This window comes from Phasianus colchicus, chromosome 1 (assembly GCF_987193195.1).
Source record: "Phasianus colchicus chromosome 1, bPhaCol1.hap1.1, whole genome shotgun sequence".
Lineage (NCBI taxonomy): Eukaryota > Metazoa > Chordata > Aves > Galliformes > Phasianidae > Phasianus > Phasianus colchicus.
Genome location: NC_143436.1, coordinates 82985894 through 83004536, shown reverse-complemented (window position 1 = coordinate 83004536; position 18643 = coordinate 82985894). Strand labels below are relative to the sequence as shown.

The 18643-nt window shown below is 43.7% G+C and overlaps 2 protein-coding genes across 5 annotated transcripts in view; one reads left to right on the top strand and one right to left on the bottom strand.

Annotated features, from left to right (window-relative positions):
• The window catches only part of IGSF11 (immunoglobulin superfamily member 11), a 124336-nt gene extending 115828 nt beyond the window's left edge, over window positions 1-8508 (bottom strand). The window contains exon 1 of the mRNA XM_090150476.1: window positions 8402-8508. Coding sequence (XP_090006602.1) covers window positions 8402-8498 — 97 coding nt within the window. The 5' untranslated portion in view covers window positions 8499-8508. The remainder of the gene's footprint in view (window positions 1-8401) is intronic.
• TEX55 (testis expressed 55) lies at window positions 8416-11290 on the top strand. Of its 4 annotated transcripts, none has more exons than XM_031613129.2 (4): window positions 8416-8477; window positions 9527-9984; window positions 10257-10319; window positions 11079-11290. In XM_031613129.2, exons 2-4 carry the CDS (start codon window positions 9634-9636, stop codon window positions 11190-11192), a joined length of 528 nt encoding a protein of 175 aa, XP_031468989.1. In that variant the 5' UTR covers window positions 8416-8477; window positions 9527-9633; the 3' UTR covers window positions 11193-11290. The 4 variants fall into 4 exon arrangements, with proteins under 4 accessions (XP_031468989.1, XP_031468988.1, XP_090006619.1 ...); XM_031613128.2 differs by having other exon boundaries at window positions 8472-8514; XM_090150493.1 differs by lacking the exon at window positions 8416-8477 and adding an exon at window positions 8494-8510.
• Window positions 11291-18643: the final 7353 nt, after the last annotated feature.

Sequence of the window (18643 nt, the reverse complement as noted above, 5' to 3'; positions counted from 1 at the left end):
CTTCCATTCATGGAGAAAGGCAACAAGATCTTTCAAAAAGTGACCTGCTTTTGAATAACAGCCCATGAAAAGCCAGTATTTCTTCCCACTGTCAACACTACTTCTCCTTCTGTTCTCTTTGCCATCAATACTGCTCCTTTGTATTAAAATTTGTGTATTTCACATTTTCTTGCATGTATTCATTCCCATTACTTTAACTCTACAGGAAGAACTGTTTTGTACATCTTAAATTGTTATTTATCATCTTTCTGGAATGCATCTTTTGTGAAGTGTGGAATGTTGCTGTTCTTCACTCCTGTACCCTCCCAGCCACCAGCAATTTATGAGGAGCAGTTTCAATCAGAGCTAGCATTTTCATATTTAAAGACCTCATCTTCCAGGAAACACATACAGAAAGTTTTTAGTCTCTCAGCTTCAAGAAAGCGGTATATAAGGTCACCAAATAATGGAGAACATATTAATGTTTTTCTTTGAATAACATTTCTCTCTTACCAATCCAGAATCTTAAGGGCTTAAGTGATCCCTCAGCACGTTACAAAGGGTCTGACCACTAGCAGAAAGTTCTGTTTCACCCTTCCTGCCTTCAATCCTTAATCCTTGGAGCAGCTGAGGGTGTACAATGTGGCCAACAGTTTATTATTCCTGAGCAGGTCAGTGAGACACAGCATAAATTTACATACACTCAAGTGTTGGATTGAGATGACAGTGCAGAACTTTGCTCTTTTACTCCTTGGGCAGGTTTGTGGAAACCTCTCTCCAAACTCCAGCGCTAAGGATAGCTAGTCTTAGGTTACCAATACAGTGTATAGTCTACTGTATAGCTCAAAGATCCTGCTGTCCAACCTATGATAACCAGGGAATTTGTCATACATCCATCTCTATTGTATTTATGTAGATGCAGTCAAAGGGGAATGTAGCACTGCTCATCTCAATTGGCACCTCTTACATCAACTAGTTCAGCTAGTTACCAGCCTGACAAAAAATAAAATCGTGTTAATGCACATCATTAACAGATGAGATAAGCCAACATTAGCAGTCCTTCACACAAGATGAGTCAAGGTTTGGGCACATTCTCATGACCCATGAGGGTTTTGTCACCATTAATCACTATTGGGTCAAGATAGCTCAGCAACAAGGGCTGGGAAAAGGAAACAAAACAGAAATCAGGAGACTAACACTTATGACACGTGTCAGCAGTTCAGCACTATTTTCAGTCTTCCTGAATCATACACATGCTCTAAACTATACAGCCACCATCTTAGATCAGCTCTCTGTAGCCACCAGCTCGCCCAGCTCCAAGAAGGCACATCGGGTCTCATTTCTGTAGGCACCAAACCACTCCTGTTTCTGCAGAGAACGGGAGCTATTCAGAGTCAGGAGGAGCTTACACTTGTCTAAGCCTTGCATTCATGAAAGTTAAGGTAAATTAACTGAAGATGTTTCATGAATGCCTATGAATTAAAGCACATTAAGTCCTGTGTGGACATTGGGGGATAAAGTGACCTTGCTTTACTTTGTTTAATTGTCACCACAGTGAATTGAGGCTGTTTTCTTTCTGTATTAGAGCACTCACACAGGGGTTTAATGCACTTCGACTTCAGTGCATTAACTCACACCTCACACTAATTTGTCTTAACTCTCCATGTAAACAAGCCCTCAGAGGACTGTTTTTTTTCCTCTCTCGTGTGACAGTTCACTTTATCACAAAGTGAAAAGTGTTGAAGAAAACTATTTGCAGTGATTTTTCCCTCAGTTGTTCTACAGTTACATCTTTATGGTGAATTACTGCAGAACTTCTCCCTCTGATTAAGCTTACCTGCTTTTTTCCACTTTACAACAGCTATATCTGAATGGCTCATAATTAGTAAAGCATGATCCCTCTTTAGGGATGATAGAGGATGATTGGTCTGGACTACAGGTCAGATATGGAGAGACCCATGGAGGTTAACTGCTGAGCTCCAGGCCACACAGGATTATCTGCAGCTGAGCTCAGAAATTGCCCCTAGAAACATCTTTTCTCCTTCCTCAGTGGATTTTTTTCTCATTAGAAACAGTCAACAGGCTTCTTCAAACCTCAGTATCATGCCAGTTTTGTGGGAAAGAACACAAGAAAATTACTGCCATCTCCATGACTCCTGTGAGGAGAGAGAAATCTTTCCCACTTCTTCTCCCCCTTCTCCTCCATTCCCTGTTTTTACTTAAGAGCTGTAGGAGAACTTCACAATACGGATACAGAAGCCATCACAGTTGGAACAGACAAAGCCGGAGGGAGGTGATGGAGGCTGAGACAATGTATTTTTAGTCATTTCGATGAATTATGGAGACGTGAAGTTGATAATTTATTGAAGAAGGGAAACGGGGGACTCTATGTAAATGTTTTCAGATGAATAATTAATGTGGCTTTCTAGCATCAGGGGGTCTTTAATTAAAGCCTCTGTTAAACAAGGCAAGGCAGACGGGCCCATCTCCTTGCAGCAGCTAATTGCACCTTTCCCATGTATAGCTATGATTCAGAAACGAAGCATCATTTGCATCCATAAAGAAGGACAGATCCCACCTGGGGTGAGTGGTGGAAGACTGTGGAGACCAGCTCAGTGGCCCCGGGGCTGAGTTGGTTTGTCTCACATTTTAAATTAGTTTCACATACAGGCCAAATGAGAGAGGGTAGGGGAGCAGGCTAGGCAGAGGAAGGAGGAGACACCGAACACAAGACACTAAGGGGCTCAGAAAGCTACTCACAGACTTTTCAAGACAGCATTACCCAGGGCCTTGCTGTCACTGCGTGATACATTTGCCTTCCAAAAGCCTGTTCTTGGTGGCTCTCTGTCCCAAGGAAAAAGATGGAGTCACAGCTCAGGAATATAGTAGCATTTGCAGGGAAATCTGTGCCTTCCCTTTATCTTACTGCTATCCCTATCCTCAACACCTTCCACAGGCACCACTCCATCAGGTGAACATCAAGCCTGGATTCTTCCTTCCTGCAGGGATTTCACAGCTGATGTGAAGAGGGTGGGATAAGGGTTCACTGTAGACACAAATCAGAACAAAGCATCCACTCCCTCTGGTGCCAGGCAAGGGCAAGAAAAATCTAAAGCCTTCTCCCTTACAAGTGCCTGGCATCCTAGAAAGTTTAGGATTATTCTCCATGGGAAAGTATAAAACTGTGATAGCTCAATGCTTCAGAAGTTGGAAACAGGGCAATCGGTGAATGACAGAATCTGCTCCAGTTAATATCACTGATGAACTTCCAGTACGATCCTCAAATCGCCTTCTTTAAACTCCTTAGAGAACAGAAGATGAGTTCCCAAACAGAGGGACAAAGTCTGTGTTGGTTTTTTTTTTTCTGGAGAACATTCTCTAAATTAGACACAGATTAATTAGTTCTGACACCTTGGCAAATAAGCAGCTTCTCACATTTTTCATCCATTTTTGCTGCCAATAACATTTATGATAACTTTATAAAGTGAGGAGGGAACAAGAAGGAGACAGCTGAAACTTCATTTTCAATGGAAATGGATTGAGTATAGTGAACAGGTTTCCAAAAAAATATTTCAAAACACTGAACCTACAAACACATTTCTTTCCTGTGCTGCCAAAGATGGGGTTGAAGGAGACCTCAGGGATTTACCTAGTCCATGCCACTCAGCTGTGAAAGAGGTTTGCTTAACCTCCCACGAGCGTCTATTTTCTAAAGCCATACTTGAGGTATCCTCTTTTGGCTCTGGATACAAATATAACCTGGAGAGGATCCTCTCAAGAAAGGCTCCTCTACTCTCTGTGAAAACCCAGATTTTCATGGAAGCACCAAATTTATGGGATTGCTAGCACATGTTTTCCGTTTGTTCACACCAATGCTCTTGATAGGTCTGACATGCCTGCGAGCTCAATGAAGGTTGACTGTTGTGTTTCGAGGAAGCAAGCATTACAAGAAGCCTTGGAGGATGCTCTCGGAGTCCCTCTCAAGCATCTGCGAGGCTCTGCTGCTCTCTGCTGGGAAATGCAGGCAGAGCCCCAGCTCGACGATTTGCAGAGTGCTCTGCCTTGGTCGCTGCACATACACAATCAGGTCCTCTATACGAAAAATGCGTTCTCCCTCAAAGCATTGCTGTAGAAACTGGTCCCCATCAAGGTCTGCTGGTCTAAGTCAGCAGCCCCTGCTTGCCTCTCTTCCTTTGACATCCCAGCCCCTTCCACCTCATCTGGGAAACTGACTCTCTCCATATGGCTCTGTGGCACTTAAAATCACTCTCCCCACAGTTTGTAATGAACTTGATATCTCAACACTGCGGGCTATGCCGTTGCTGATGCACAGGACAAGACCACAATGCACCCACAGTCACAGATCAGCGTGTGAATGGGTAGAGACTCCAGCCACCACCTTGTCCCTTCTTGCAGCCTGCTTTCCTTGGTCGCTTCTCTATGCCACAATGCTGCCCTTCACTCTGCAGACCTCAGGAAAGCTTTAACTATATCTGGCTGTAATGCTGCAAAACCTCAAGTCAGAAAGCCTCGGAGCCACAGGATATCGGAAACCACGAGGCCATGGCCTCTATGAGAAAACAGCTCTTGCACCTCAGAGAGGACAGATCCCGCAGCCTGGCACTGAGTGGGGCCCTCTGTGCCTAAGGAAAGACACGTCATTTTCTCATGTGCTTCATCTTGCGCATCCCATTACGATTTTCAAGTAGCAGGTAAAGCGGCAGCAGTTTAGGATGGACACTTTCAGGGTTTGGCTCATGTACGTATATTTACAGCTCAATAAAATAAGTAGAAATATTAAAAGTGAAGAGACTGTGGAAAGTGATTTGTTCCAACTCTTCACTGCAGACTTCCAGGAAACGAATCAAAGACTCTCAGGAGTAGTTAGACTGTAATTTATTAACCCAAAAGGGACCGCATTGTTAACCAACATTATTTATAGTGAACAGCTCAACCATCTCTACTGAACAACTCTGTGATACTGCAGGGACAAATGCAATGAGTTACTACAGAGATAGGACAAAACCAGCAGCAGATCTTTGTTACAGCTGTTAGAAAAAGTGTCCCCAGGAGACAGACACTGAATCTCTAATGGCTATCTTATTTCTGTGACAATTTATTTAAGTTTTAACTTAACAGCAGGAATGATAGCCACAGTTACACAGTGACTCCCAATAAAGGAGCGTATTGCTGATCTGCAGCTGGTGTTTTCTTATTTATTTGAAAGTCTTTAAGTTCCAGACTTAGCATATGGTGCAATATAAATAATGATATAATAATACGGCTTTGCTTTCCATGTGCCTGGGTAGAAGAAAAAGTCGTGTGATTTATGTTACATGAGCATTATATTTAAGGCTTTGTTTTGCCTTTTTCATGTCTTTAAAATGCATCTTCTGGTTTTTCTGTTGTTGGTTGTTTGGGGCTTTTTTTTATTTTTATTTTTATTTTTTGTAATCTCTTCATTTGAAAGAATGAACAAAACAGCGATGTTTATTTAATGGAGTCATTCATCTTACTTCCTTGTACAAAATCCAAGCTTTCCAGCCTTAGCAGCCAGATTCCTGCAGCAGATAGTGGGGCTGGAAATGGAGAGTTCTGCAGTTTACCAATGAGAAACAGATGAAAGGAAAACATGGGGCTCGAGATTTGCCCACAGCAGGACTCTATCTAAAGCCAGCAGCATGCTGAAAACTGCTCAGTCCTGTCCAGTAAAGGATGGAGAGGAGAAACCCATGGGAGAAGTTCTGCAGGGAGTCATGCTGTGGAGAAAACAGCACTGGGATGCTCAGCACACAGCTGAAAGCAGATGCCTACTTCAGCTAAACCCGCAACTGCAGTTACTGCGGCAAACACTGCCCTCTTTAAGTATGACACAGATATAACAGTTTACAGCTCTCCTTTCAGACCCTGGATACAGCAGCTTCATGAACACTACAGCCATGCACAAATACCTAGATCCAGGGAAGAACTAACTCATGTTTTCTTGGACTGACCGGCAGCAAGATTTCATTGAGCAAAACCTCTTTACAACTACTAGGGTTACAAATGTGAGTTTAAACACGTACAGATTACTGCAGTACAACAACAACAACAAACAGTATTTCTAAGGTGTGTACAAACAAACTAGTGTCCCTAGTCACTTAAGCCATTGGTCCTCATCTCCTGGAGGAAACCTGTCAGGATCCACAAATCAAAACTGACATACCCTAACACCAGGCAGTAAATGGTACTCTCTCTCCCCATGTGACAATCAGTGGAGGTTGAAGAAGTCAGATCCTGAAATCTCAGTGACAGTCCAACTGCCTAAGACCTGTCCACAATTTCATTCGGCATCTTTCAAGATATTTCCAAGTGAATACACACACAGTGAATACACTCGCACTCAAAAACACAGCAACCACACAATGTCTTGGGACTATACCAGTCACAAGGGCAAGCGAGAGAGGCAAGAGAAGCTCAAAGGAGCTGAGTAATGTCTCGACAGCAGCACTTCAGTATAGGAGGATCTTAGCGGTCAGCATATCGGACAGTGTTATGAATCTAGTATGGGAGCAGTGAGGAAGCTACTTCTTATAGAAGGGCAAGAGCTTAAACTAAAAAACACACTCAAAGTGAATATAAATGGCATCTGTTAGTTTAGAACAGGTTTTGAAGTCCTGTATCTCTGTCTCACTCTCCCCCAGTCAAGACCCATGGCACTTTCAACCTCTGATGCTTCAAATCCAGCTCTTTTCACACTGGAGCATGAACCAGAGTATTTCAGAAGCTAGTTACTGTGGTAACCCAGTACTGCTTTAATCTTTTTTTCCTTTCATCTCCTCTTTGGGGGAAACTGGCAATCTGTTTATTTGTTTTTTCTGAGTTCATCACACAGGATATTGCCAAGATTTGTGTAAAACCAAGACAAAAAATTATCTCTTACTTGAGTGCACATAAACCTCTCTCTACGTTCCACTACCCTCTCGCTTCCCTGCTTCTCTTCACAAGCTATTTACCATCTCCTCTGTGTAGGTCTTTGTCTCTGCTATGGTCTGCCCTTCTCCTTCAGGCCTCCTCGCTACTGGGATACTTACTAGCAGGGCCACCAAGACAAATTAGATATCATGCACTTTGTTGCTTTCTTTAATAGAGCTCAGTAAACCAGAAAGGCCTCAAGTCAGGGTTTGTTTCATCAAAAGGAGAAAGCTAATGGTATTGAACTTGTAGTGATGTCTCAAAGCTCCCTGTAAAACAAAATGGTTGCTTGGTCTGCAGCAGGCAGAGCTACATACAATTCCCACCATGTCCCCACCCTCAGCTTAGAGATGCCTGCTTTCACAGTGCACAGGGGCTGGCAGCCCTAGGTGGCAAGACATCTGAGGACTCGCACCAGCAGTGGCCATGCAGGCCCTGTGGGCACCTGAAGTCCACAATCTCTGGCTGCACTGAAGTCAACACTGAGACTAGGACAGTACCACGACTGAGATCAGCACCAAGATTCTAACTATAGAACCACTAAGCCTGGAAAAGACCTCTAAGATCATCTAGTTCAATCACCAAACCACCTCCACTATACCCACTAACCACGTCCCGCAGTGCCACATCTACACGTTTCCTGAACACCTCCAGGGATGGTGACTCCACCACTTCCCTGAGCAGCCTGTGCCACTGCCTCACTGCTCCTTCTGAGAAGACATTTTTTCCTAATATTCAGCCTGAACCACCCCTAGCACAACTTGAGGCCATTCCCTCTCATCTTATCACTGTTAGAAGAGGCCAATTCCCACGTCACCACAACCACCTTTAAGGCATTGTAGAGTGGTAAGGTCTCCCCTGAGCCTCCTCTTCTCCTGACTGAACAATCCTAGTTCTCTCAGCCACTTAAGACATGAGTTCCAGACTCCCCACAAACTTTGTTGCCCTTCTCTGGACACACTCCATGTCTTCAATACCTTTCTTGTACAGAGGGGCCCAAAACTGAACACAGTATTCGAGGTGCAGCCTCACTAGTGCTGAGTACAGGAGGGCAATCGCCTCCTTGCACCAGCTGGCTGCACTATTTCTGATACAAGCCAAAACGCCATTGGCTTTCTTGGCCACCTGGGCATACTGCTGGCTCGTGTTCAGCCAGCTGCCAACAAACACCCGAGATCCTCTTCCACCGCACAGCTTCCCAGCCATTTTGCCCCAAGTCCATAGCATTGCTTGGGGTTGTTGTGGCTAAGTGCAGTATCCGGCACTTGGTCTTGTAGAACTTCATCCCACTGGCTTCAGCCCAGCAACCCAGCCTCTCCTGATCCCTCTGTAACACTTTCATACCCTCAGGCAGGCCGGCACAGGACGAAGACAAGGACTAGAACCACACCTACGATTACACCCCGCTCAGCTCAGCCCTTCTCAGCACTCCCGCCCCAACCTGAGATGGCCGCGCGGCACCACCTACCGAGAGAAAGAGGCGAGGCGTGACGGCAGCGGTTCCCTCGGCAACCTCTCGGCGTCTTCCATCTCTCCCGCTTACGGTGAGCGGCGCAAGAAGCCATGGAGAGCCGGGGGTTGGTGAGCGCGGGCGGCGGCGTCGGCGGCGGGAAGTCCCCGGGGCCAGAGACCTCGATCCCGGGCACAGACCGGGACGCGGAAGCCGTCCCCGCCGCCTCTCCGGAGGCACAGCGCCGCGCCGCGCACGATCCCATAGAACCCCGTGACCCCATCCGCCCTCCCGGCCCCAGTCTGCCCCTGTAGTAGTGTCGGTGTGATTTCATGCCGTCTGAGCTCAGTTACAGATCATAAGTGAGGATGTGGGGCACGGACAGGGAGCATTACCTGGCCAGCTGCTGGATGAACCCCCAGGAGAACCAGGCAGTACGCAGGCACCGGGCACAAGCAGTCATACAACGTGGTGAAGGCTTGGGGCTGAGTTTAAATGGCGTTTCTGGGCTCATGGGCAGAGACCGTGACCAGTCACAGAAATTAAAGCCTTTTAGTGCTCCCAGAGTCCTAACGCTTGCTCTAAGAGGAGCGTATTTCCAGAAGGATGCAGTAATTTGATGTAACTGGTCTGCAGGGCCTCAGTGTAGCCCTACAGTGTGTCCAAAAAAGAGCATCAGAGTTGTGAGGGGTCTGGAGCACGAGTCTTATAAGGAGTGGCTGAGGAAACTGGGATTAGATCAGGATGAGAGGAGGCTCAGGGGAGACATCATCCCTCTCTACAACTTCCTTAAAGTAGGTTGTGGTGAGGTGGGGGTCAGCCTCTTCTAACAGTGATAGGATGAGACGGAATGGCCTCAAGCTGAACCAGAGGAGGTTTGGGCTGGATATTAAGAAAAATGTCTTCTCAGAAAGAGTGGTGAGGCAGTGGCACAGGCTGTTCAGGGAAGTGGTGGAGTCACTGTCCCTGGAGGCATTCAAGGAACATGAAGATGTGGCACTGAGGTCTAGAACAGTCACAGACATGGGTTGACAGTTGGACTAGATGATCTTAGTGCTCTTTTCCAATCTTAATGATTCTGTGATTCTATGGTTCTGCATTTAAAACATTCTGTCTTTTTTTTTTGTTAAATATTCTAACAAGATCTCAGTGACCATTCAGAAACTGAAGTGAAGAAATCTAGCATATTGCCAGCTGCTATCCCACCACCTGTAGCTGAATCTCCACTATCACTGAAGGACTTATCTGTGATGGAAACACCAGCATCTGTAGACCAGCCATCTGTCATGGAACTGCCGAAGCCTGCAGATCATCTGGTTGTTGAGAACTCGCTAGGTTCTGAAGACCAATTTCCCATACCTAGCGGAAACTTACCTGAGATTAGATCACCTGTGGGTGAACAGCTTGGTTTCAAAGTCAAAATATCCATGTCTGAATCCTCACAGTCTTGCAGTAAAATGTCTCTGAATGAATCAGCAGCAGCTGTAGTTAAACCAACAGAGAAAGCATGTGAAATATCAGAGAAGCCAGTGGTGTATGAAGACCCTTTTGAAGCCTCCGTTAACTATGTGGAGAAGCATAATATTCTGCAGATATTTCAGGTGAAATTTCTCTTTCTCCCTGCAAAGGTTTGCTTGAGAAACTGTGCTTAAAGCTAGTTTGTACCAAACAGTCCCGTCTTCTAGATCCTTCCTTGTCACAAGCTTTCTTCAATCTAAACTTAGGAAAAGCAGTAAAAAGGGACACTTGGTCATCTCCAGGGACTGAAAGGGATGATTGCTTTTTAAAATTCAGCTCGTGTCGGAACAGAAAGTGCAGCCTCTCATCATCTTAAGGATCAATATTTCTTTCCTTCTGCCTGTCTCTGTTTCAGGAGATCACAGCAAAACTGTTGTACGAGAAACCTGATGACCCTTTGCAGTTCATGTTGCTGCAGGTATGGTGTTTTTGTGTTGCTCAGCAGGGACTGCCTGTTACAGGCACAGCAGAAAGCCAGCTTTGCTGACCATGCTGGAAACATGGGGAATTCATGACCCTTTCTCTCACTGTGTGCCTGCTCAACTGGGAGGAAGAGAAGGACAGGGCAGGAATAAAATGCCTAAGGTGCAAGAGCCCACTTGTGCTCTGTAGGGAGAGTGTTGAAATGTGCAAGAGGATGGGTGTGTGGAAGAGCATGGTGTTGAGGGAAGAATGGGGTGATGAGCCCTGAAAGATCATTACCTGAGATGTGAAGGAAGCTTGAGGACAGAGGTAGGACTCATTTCTGTCTGTTGTGACCCTTCTCTGACTTCCTCTGTCCCATACAGGGAGGAAACACTTTACCTGCAAGGTACCCCAATTCAGGAGAGTGATCTCTGCTGATCCTGATGGAGGAGTTGAAAACAGGAAATTCAGTCTGTCAAGAGAGTGGTAGTTTGGGAGTGAATTAGAAGTTAGAGTTACAAGTATGGGGAGCTCCTTTTGGAAAGAAGGAGATTAGAAAAAAGAGAGCAAATAGAAAGAGAAAGGGTCCTTTCCTTCACCGCCATCTTGTCAGTAAGGAGAAGCATCACTTTTGTGATTTGCTGCTGGGTTCATCCTGTACAGAATGTAGGCAGAACCTGCAGAGGAGTGGAAAGGCTGGTTCTCGGCAATGTTGGCAGAGAAGTATGTCCCCAAATGACCCTCTTCCTTTTCTTCTTTTCTTTTTTCCCAGGTGCAGTCCATGATAAATGCCAGGCAGGCAGAAATGGAGGGAGTATCCAAGGAGCACAAAGATACAGAGGAATTTCTGGGAGAAGTCCTGGGCACTCCTTCGGGCTTCTACTGACCTTTAGAATTTAGATTTAACAGGGCCTTTCCAGCATTGTGCTTTTACAACTACTGGAAGTACCTTTGAAAAAGTCTGTTGGTATCTCTGTTTCCTGATTTTTCTGTTCTGTATGCTTGCATTTCCTCTTTTATTTTAAGTCCTGCAACCAAGTATCAATTTGGATGTGCAAACTCAAATCTGAAAGAGTACATGTGGTGCATCCTGATAAGGCTGGGATGCTGAACTCTTGTCTGGTCTACACATACAAATGCACAAATTCCACATTTAGGCCACTTCTAGTCTCTACTTTTCTGTGCAGAGAAACAATACACTGTAGAATTAAAAAGTAATCCTGGACAACCTTTCTTTTTCATGAAGCACTGGTGGTGTACTGTCTCAAACTATACAATAACACCAATGTCCATCTAACAGATTGAAATCTACCCTCAGAGAGGCTGGGTCTGTCGTTTTTCTGCTGCTCCCAAAGCTCCTCTGATACATGGAGATAACTCTTTTTTTCACACAAGTGGCAGCAGCTGTCTCACTCTTCACCATCCTTGTTAGTTTCAGATCACTCTGCTTTTTGATGTTGTCTTGTTTGTATCATTGTGAGTATAGAATGTATTTTGATAAACAGAACTGTAAAGCAGTAGTTGCATACGTGGTTCTGTGGCTTCAAAAGGTATTGCCAATAAGGAAAGTGATAGGTGAATAAAATTAAACCAACCAAAACGAAGCACTGGTAGCGCAGCAAATTCAGAGTTAAGAATGACACTTTGCAAATACATCACTTGAACTGCTTTTAATTCTCAAAACACTTGCAGTGCTCATTTTCATATTTTCCAAGTGTTGGCTTTCACCCTCTAAGGGACATTTGTCTTTCTTGACTCTTGCCTGCAGATCACTGAAAATGTGCAATAGTGCATACAATAATTTTGCCGTCATTTCATGTGTATGTGCAATAGGTTCCAGAAAGCTTTTTGTCACTACATCTCTTTTTTAGGCAAGTGTTCTGATTTCATGATCAAAAATCTGTCTTTGGCTATGAAGGGAGCGCCACAGAAACTTATCTTCCATCTATTTCTTTGTAGCTAAAAGTCTGATGATCAGATTGTGCAGTACACCACAGCAGAGCTTGGGACCAAAACACTGGGGAATAACTGAAACAAGTATTTGGCATGTAGATGCTGTGTTTGAAGAAGAGTTGCCTTTCAATCAAAGGCTCTCAAAAAAGATGAAGTAACTCATTTTTCCAGGTTAGAAAATCTCAAAACAGATGTGTTAACTCCTGTGTTTCCAAGTTAAAGGCAGGTAAGCACCTCTGTCATTTACAAAGCAGGCAGGTTTTTCAAGCCTAAAGGTAGCTAAAGATCCAGATACATCTTCATAGGTTTTCTTAGAGATGTGATGTAGACTTAGGTGTCTACACCTAAGAACTGAGATGCTCTTGAAAGCCCTGCTTATCATCAGCAACCAGAAGAATTGGACCCTTAGTGAAGCAGAGTGAATGTTTTTTTCAGGCTCATATATTTCTGATCAAGGGTTTATAAGTGGCCCTGTACATTCACTCACTGTGAATGTAGGAGTAGTGTTAATAATGTATCTCCATGAAACAGGAAATGAGTGGAAGATAGTCAACTTTACATGAACATACTGGCTGAAGCCTTTTGTTCTCTGTCATCACTTATCAGCACATTTTCCAAGAGATGAAGGTGTTGTCATGTCTTTGAATTTTCTTGTAAAAAGGGATTAAGGTACTTCTGGGGACACTTAGATGTGAAATTCCTATTTCTCTGCCATTTTCATATTGTATTTTCTTGTTATGTTTTACATATGGAAACCTTGTGAACTGTGATATATTATCATACAATAGGTGTATGCCTTCAGCTTCACATCAGTTTTAAGTGAGTATTGAAAAGAAAGATCCTTAATTTCTCCTTCAGATAAATTGAGAGCTGGAAAGTCTTCCTACAGGTAATGGAAGTTTTGCAAGAAAGGCCCTACACAGTGTTCCTCAACAATCTTCATAAGACATATGAGGGGACACATTGCTTCCTCCTCCTCAGGCCTTGTAGATAACTGGATTGTATTTTGAACTGTATATATATATATATGTATGTATATTCCTTTTTTTTTTTTTTTTAGAAACTCAAGTTAGGAACTTCAGTTTTGAAAATAAAAGCATTCTTCAGAAGGTGTGCAGATTATTGTGTTTAGGCTGATACAACACCACAGTCCTTTTGGTTTGCTTCAAAGTTTTACTGAAAAACAGACCTTAGCTCTAGGAAAATTCTACCTCATATTAAGGCACTAATGCACCACTGATGTTTGTGTGTGTGAAGGCTTTTCTGCCGTGAAGAAAAGGAGAAAAGTTAGACTTAAAATGGAAACATGTGTTGTGGTCTTAATTCCAGAGTGACTGTCTTTTTTCCAAGATTTCTTTTCCAAGCCATTGGATCCATGTGTCTTCTTCATAAGTGGACATTTATCAACATGACATTAAACTGTCATTTAATTGCTCGTTTTGGGTGCTCTGAAGGAATCAACAGTTCACTGTAACCGAAACTATTCCATATAAGTCCCTGTATCACACTAGTCACTGTAGATTTGAATGCCCTCCAGTAGTGTGTTAAGCAATGTGCCTAACATTTGCTGTTTGTTTTTCCCCCTCCATAAGGGCGATGTGTGTGCACTGACGTGCATTCTTTCTAAACGAGTGTTTTGAATTTTTTTCATCCACACCTGTGCATTGCTTTGTTTTGTTAATGGATAGGAATACGCTATGAACTGGGAGGTGGAGAGGCTGGAAATAGTTTGTTGTTCCCAAGGGTGTCGTTTCTGTAGTTTGATCTGGGCACCTAGAAAGTGTGGTATTTTCACAGATGAGATTTGTTGTTTATCCATGAGCTGACGCAGAAGCATGATGTCCATTTCACATGACAAATAGCACTGTTTTGTCATGCTCAGATCATTTCTGATGTGAATCTTGTAGAAACAAATTGTACACGCCTTGAAATACGTGTCACAGATCAAAATGCCAGACTCATTTTTTGCCATCTCTGTATAGAAACTTAAATCAAGTGACGTACCCAAGCAGTAGTATGTTGCCAGTATACTGCCTCTTACCAAGTAAAAAAAAAAAAGAAGATATTAAAAATCTTGTAATTGCTGATTAAAAATCCTTTGAAATGTTCACACAGTCTCTATTCTGCTTCTTAGTTGAAGTGCACAGGAAGGGTAGCTCTTCACTGGTCTGCCACTTACAGATAGCTTGAGACATTTTGTTGTGACTCACTGGATATGAATCACATCTACGTAACACCAATTTTAAGTTAGTTTAATGCCACTGATTTTGAAGTTTCACAATCATGTGAAACTTAAAGTACTCAGCAGCAACTATTCCGAGCCTGCATGTCTAAAATGGAAGAAATTAACCTCTGCATGAAGTCTGATAAAGAGCTTGGATTACGGGAGAACTCAAGCTGAAGACGAGGGAATTTGTAAGAGCTTAGAAGGGGAATACACCAGGGCAAACTGACCTAACCCTGTCTGAAATGCCTTCAGGTTGTATTCAAGGGAAAGTTTCTCCTGACTGTTCTTACAGCCAGAAGAAACGCAGAAGAAAAAGAAGAAACATTCTGTTAAAGTCAGACTTAGTATTCATGGCTGCGTTGACTTTTTGGAATTATCTTCATTGGCAGCATTAATGTAGCAACTTCATCAGAAGTTTTGGGCTATATTTCAACATACACAAATGAAAAGGGAGAATTTGACTTGTTGAGATGACATGGGTTGGAGGAAGAGACACTTACCATTCTCTCCTGGGGAAAGGTGGTGAGCTGGAATGTCACCCCAGAACAGTAAAAGGCAAAACAACCCCAGGAGGTTTCTATACACATAATTCAAGACCAAAGAATGCAGACACTGCAGTACTTAGCCTGTTCTAGAAATGTCAGGTGCAAATGAACAGAGTGCCTCTTCCTTCTTTCCTTGAGGCCATCACCCCTATTCCCCATGCAACTCCTTTCTCAGGTGGAAAGATGTCAGCCTTCTTTTCCACAGAATGCCTTAAGAAGGGCATCTCCATGGCATATGGAGTCTAGGGTGAGCTTTCCTGTATTTCCTGCCTAGGGCACAGGGTTTGGAACTAGATGATCTTTGAGGTCCCTTCCAACCCATTCCATTCAATGATTCCCAGTGTAGAAGAAGGGAGAAACTGCTGGTGTAATTTCATTAACTGCAGTGGAGTAATACCAGGGAAGGAACAAACAGTATAAGAGGGGCTCACTTGCTTTTTTTCGTGTGTGTTATTACCTACTCTGAGACCAAAATTAAACTCTTCTTCTTTGCCAGTTATTAGAGTGGTAAGAGATGGAGAAACACGGTTCTGCACAGAGCCAGACTTAATGGCAGACATTTTGCAAGAGTGAAAATGTAGATAATGTAGCTAAGGGAGTGCAATGACCAGCTTACGCTTGCTTGTGAAAATTTCACTATAAACTGACAAGCCTTTATTGGAAATGTCTTATCTGGAATCACCTGGTTCAATACCTAGAAAATCTTCTGAAGAGTTAAGAGCTGAGATCCAGTTGAGGGCTAGGTAGTTTTAAGAACAAGAGGTGAACTCTGTCCTTCCTGCTTCCCTTCTCTCAGCTTTTCTTCTACTATAAAACAGGAAGTAGAGATGAATAAAGACACACAGGATAACACAATTGTTTGTTAATGGGGAAAGCACGTCACACCAGCCATTGAAGAAAAATTGTTCCCACCTTGAGGAGGTGTTTGAGCAGGTGAGTGGACATTAGGGAGAAGGCTATATTAAAGTGCAGGTGAGATCAGAGAGTCACTGATTTTTAAAACTGACTCAAAGTTATATAAACAATATATGTACCTAAATACACAAATCATAAACAACATAACAGGAGTCTCTGTGAAGAGCAAAAAGATGCCTACTCTATCCAGCTATTGTTCAAGTATCCCCTTGGGTCTAGCATAATATCCTGTCTCTTTGCAAGGAGGCCCAAGGAAAGGAAGTGTCAACAGTTTGCTGAAACTCCATAGTATTGAAAGCAATGAGAACTCTGTCCATCAGAGAACCCAGCTTTTGGCCCTGTGTCAGCATGTAGCAACTCTGCTTATTGTTTGAATCTGTAGCAGCACAACTGAGCCCTCCTGAGAGACTCGTTGACCATGTCATGATGCTATGATGCAATATATGTTTGACAGGGTGGATGAAAGTGTAAATGGGAGAAGCTCCACCTGTTCTCTAGAGCAACGGCTCCTTCTCTTTTTCCCTATCTGATATCTAAATGTTTCCAAATGAAAAGCAGAGCTCCTTAGAAACGTAAGAGCTGGGAGGAGTCCAACACAACTGTAAATAGAATTAGTTTTCACAGTTACATTTCAGAGCCCTCTTAGAAGTTATTCACAAACCTTTCTGACTTTTTAGAAATCATGAGCAACAACCGTTGCTAGAGTGGTAGGTTGAAATAAACCGGATGAAATTTAACCTTTCCTACGTGTGTCCATGAGAGGGCAGCACAGACCGGCTGAGCCTTCGCTAGAGCCTTCCGATACTAATTCAAGATACGGCCGGCAGGAGCTACAAGCAGGGGAGAAAAAGTCCATACAAAGGAGCTTGATGGCCCAAAGTACACCTCTATCTATCTCCCACTTGAAACTAAAACCCAAGTTGTGGTTAGCTAGGTAATGGGTTGATTGGGTCAAATTCCGTGTGCATGTGACTGTCGATGGCTACAAGATGTTCAGAAGGGACAGGCAAGGAACAAGGGGCTGGTGTATTGCCATCTATATCAGGAAAGGAACAGAATGTGAAGAGCTGTCTCTAAAGAGTAGTCATGAACAAGTCGAAAGCCTGTGGCTGCCTGGGTTGTAGCAATCATGCTATGGTGGAATTCACGCTCCTGAGATATATGAGACAGTCGAAGTGTAAAATTAGGATGCTAAAATTTTAAGAAAGCTAACTTCCAGCTCTTCAGGGAGTGAGTCAACAAAAAACACCATGGGAAACTGTCTTCATGGACAAAAGTGCAGAGCAGAGCTGGCATATATTTAAGGAAGCTTTCCTCAGAGTATGAGAGCTCTCCATCCCTAGGTGTAGCAAGTCAGGAAAAGAAGGCAAGAATCCAGCGTGGCTGAAGCGGGACCTGCCAGTCAAACCTGAGAGTAAGAAGAAAATGCACAGGCAGTGGAAGCAGGGACAGATACCATGGCAAGAGTATAAGGAAGCTGTTAGGCTGTGTAGGGATGGAGTCAGGAAAGCCGCGGCTCAGTTTGGAATAAACTTGGCCAGGGGTGCCAAGAACAAGAAAGGTTTCTATAGGTACCTCAACTAAGAAAAGAAAAGTTCAAGAGGGAATACCCCCCACTAGTGAGTAACACAGACAAGCTGGTAATAACAACAGACAAGGAGAAGGCTGACGCACTTAAATTTTTTGCTTCAGTCTTCTCTGATAACTACTCATCACACAGCCCTCGAACAATTTATTGGAAGGAAGGGATTGAGAAAGCAACGCCCCTCCTGCTGGGAGAAGATCAGGTTTGTGGCCACCTGAGGAACCTGAACATCCACAAGTCTGTGAGTTCTGATGGGATATATCCCAGAGTCCTGAGGGAATTGGTTGATGTAGTTGCTAGAACACTCTAGATGATATTTGAAGAGTCATGGTAGTCAGGTGAAGTCCCTGGTCATAGGAAAAAAGATAACATCATGTCCATTTTTCAAAAGGGTAAAAAGGATGACCCAGGGAACTACCAATCTGTCAGTCTCACCTCTGTGTCAGGAAAGATCATGGAACAGATCCTCCTAGAAGCTATGCTAAGGTACGTGGAAGACAGGGAGGTGATACAGGAGAAAAAACATGGCTTCCCCAAGGGCAAGTCCTGCTTGACCAACCTACTGTCCTTCTATGATAGTGTCACTGCATCAGTGGACAAGGGAAGAGACACTGATGTCATTTATCTGAACTTCAGTAAGGCCTTCGACACAGTACCCCACAACATCCTTCTCTCCAAACTGGAAAGATATGAATTTGATGGGTGGATTGTTTGGTGGTTGAGGAACTGGCTGTAGGATCGAGAACAGAGAGTGGTGGTGAATGGCTCAGTGGCTGGATGGAGATCTGTGATGAGCAATGTCTCTCAGGGATCGGTGCTGAAAACGATACTTTTTAATATCTTCATCAATGACATTTACAGTGGGTTTTAGTGTATCCTTAGCAAGTTTGCAGATGACACCAAGCTATGTAGCGTAGTGGACATGCCTGAGGGATAGGATGCCATTCAGAGAGAATACTGAATAAACACTACCAATACAAGCTAGGGGATGAAAGGATTGAGCACAGCCATGCCAAAAAGGACTTGGAAGTACTGTGGATGGGGAGCTGGACACGAGATAGTAATGTGCCCTTGCAGCCCAGAAGGCCAACCATATCCTGGACTGCATCAAA

Excerpts from the sequence above, each read along its gene's own strand:
- TEX55 (XM_031613129.2), top strand. The coding sequence starts at position 9,634 with ATGGAAACACCAGCATCTGTAGACCAGCCATCTGTCATGGAACTGCCG. Across the intron at positions 9,985-10,256 it reads ATATTCTGCAGATATTTCAG|GAGATCACAGCAAAACTGTT; the intron begins GTGAAATTTCTC and ends TCTCTGTTTCAG. Across the intron at positions 10,320-11,078 it reads TGCAGTTCATGTTGCTGCAG|GTGCAGTCCATGATAAATGC; the intron begins GTATGGTGTTTT and ends CTTTTTTCCCAG.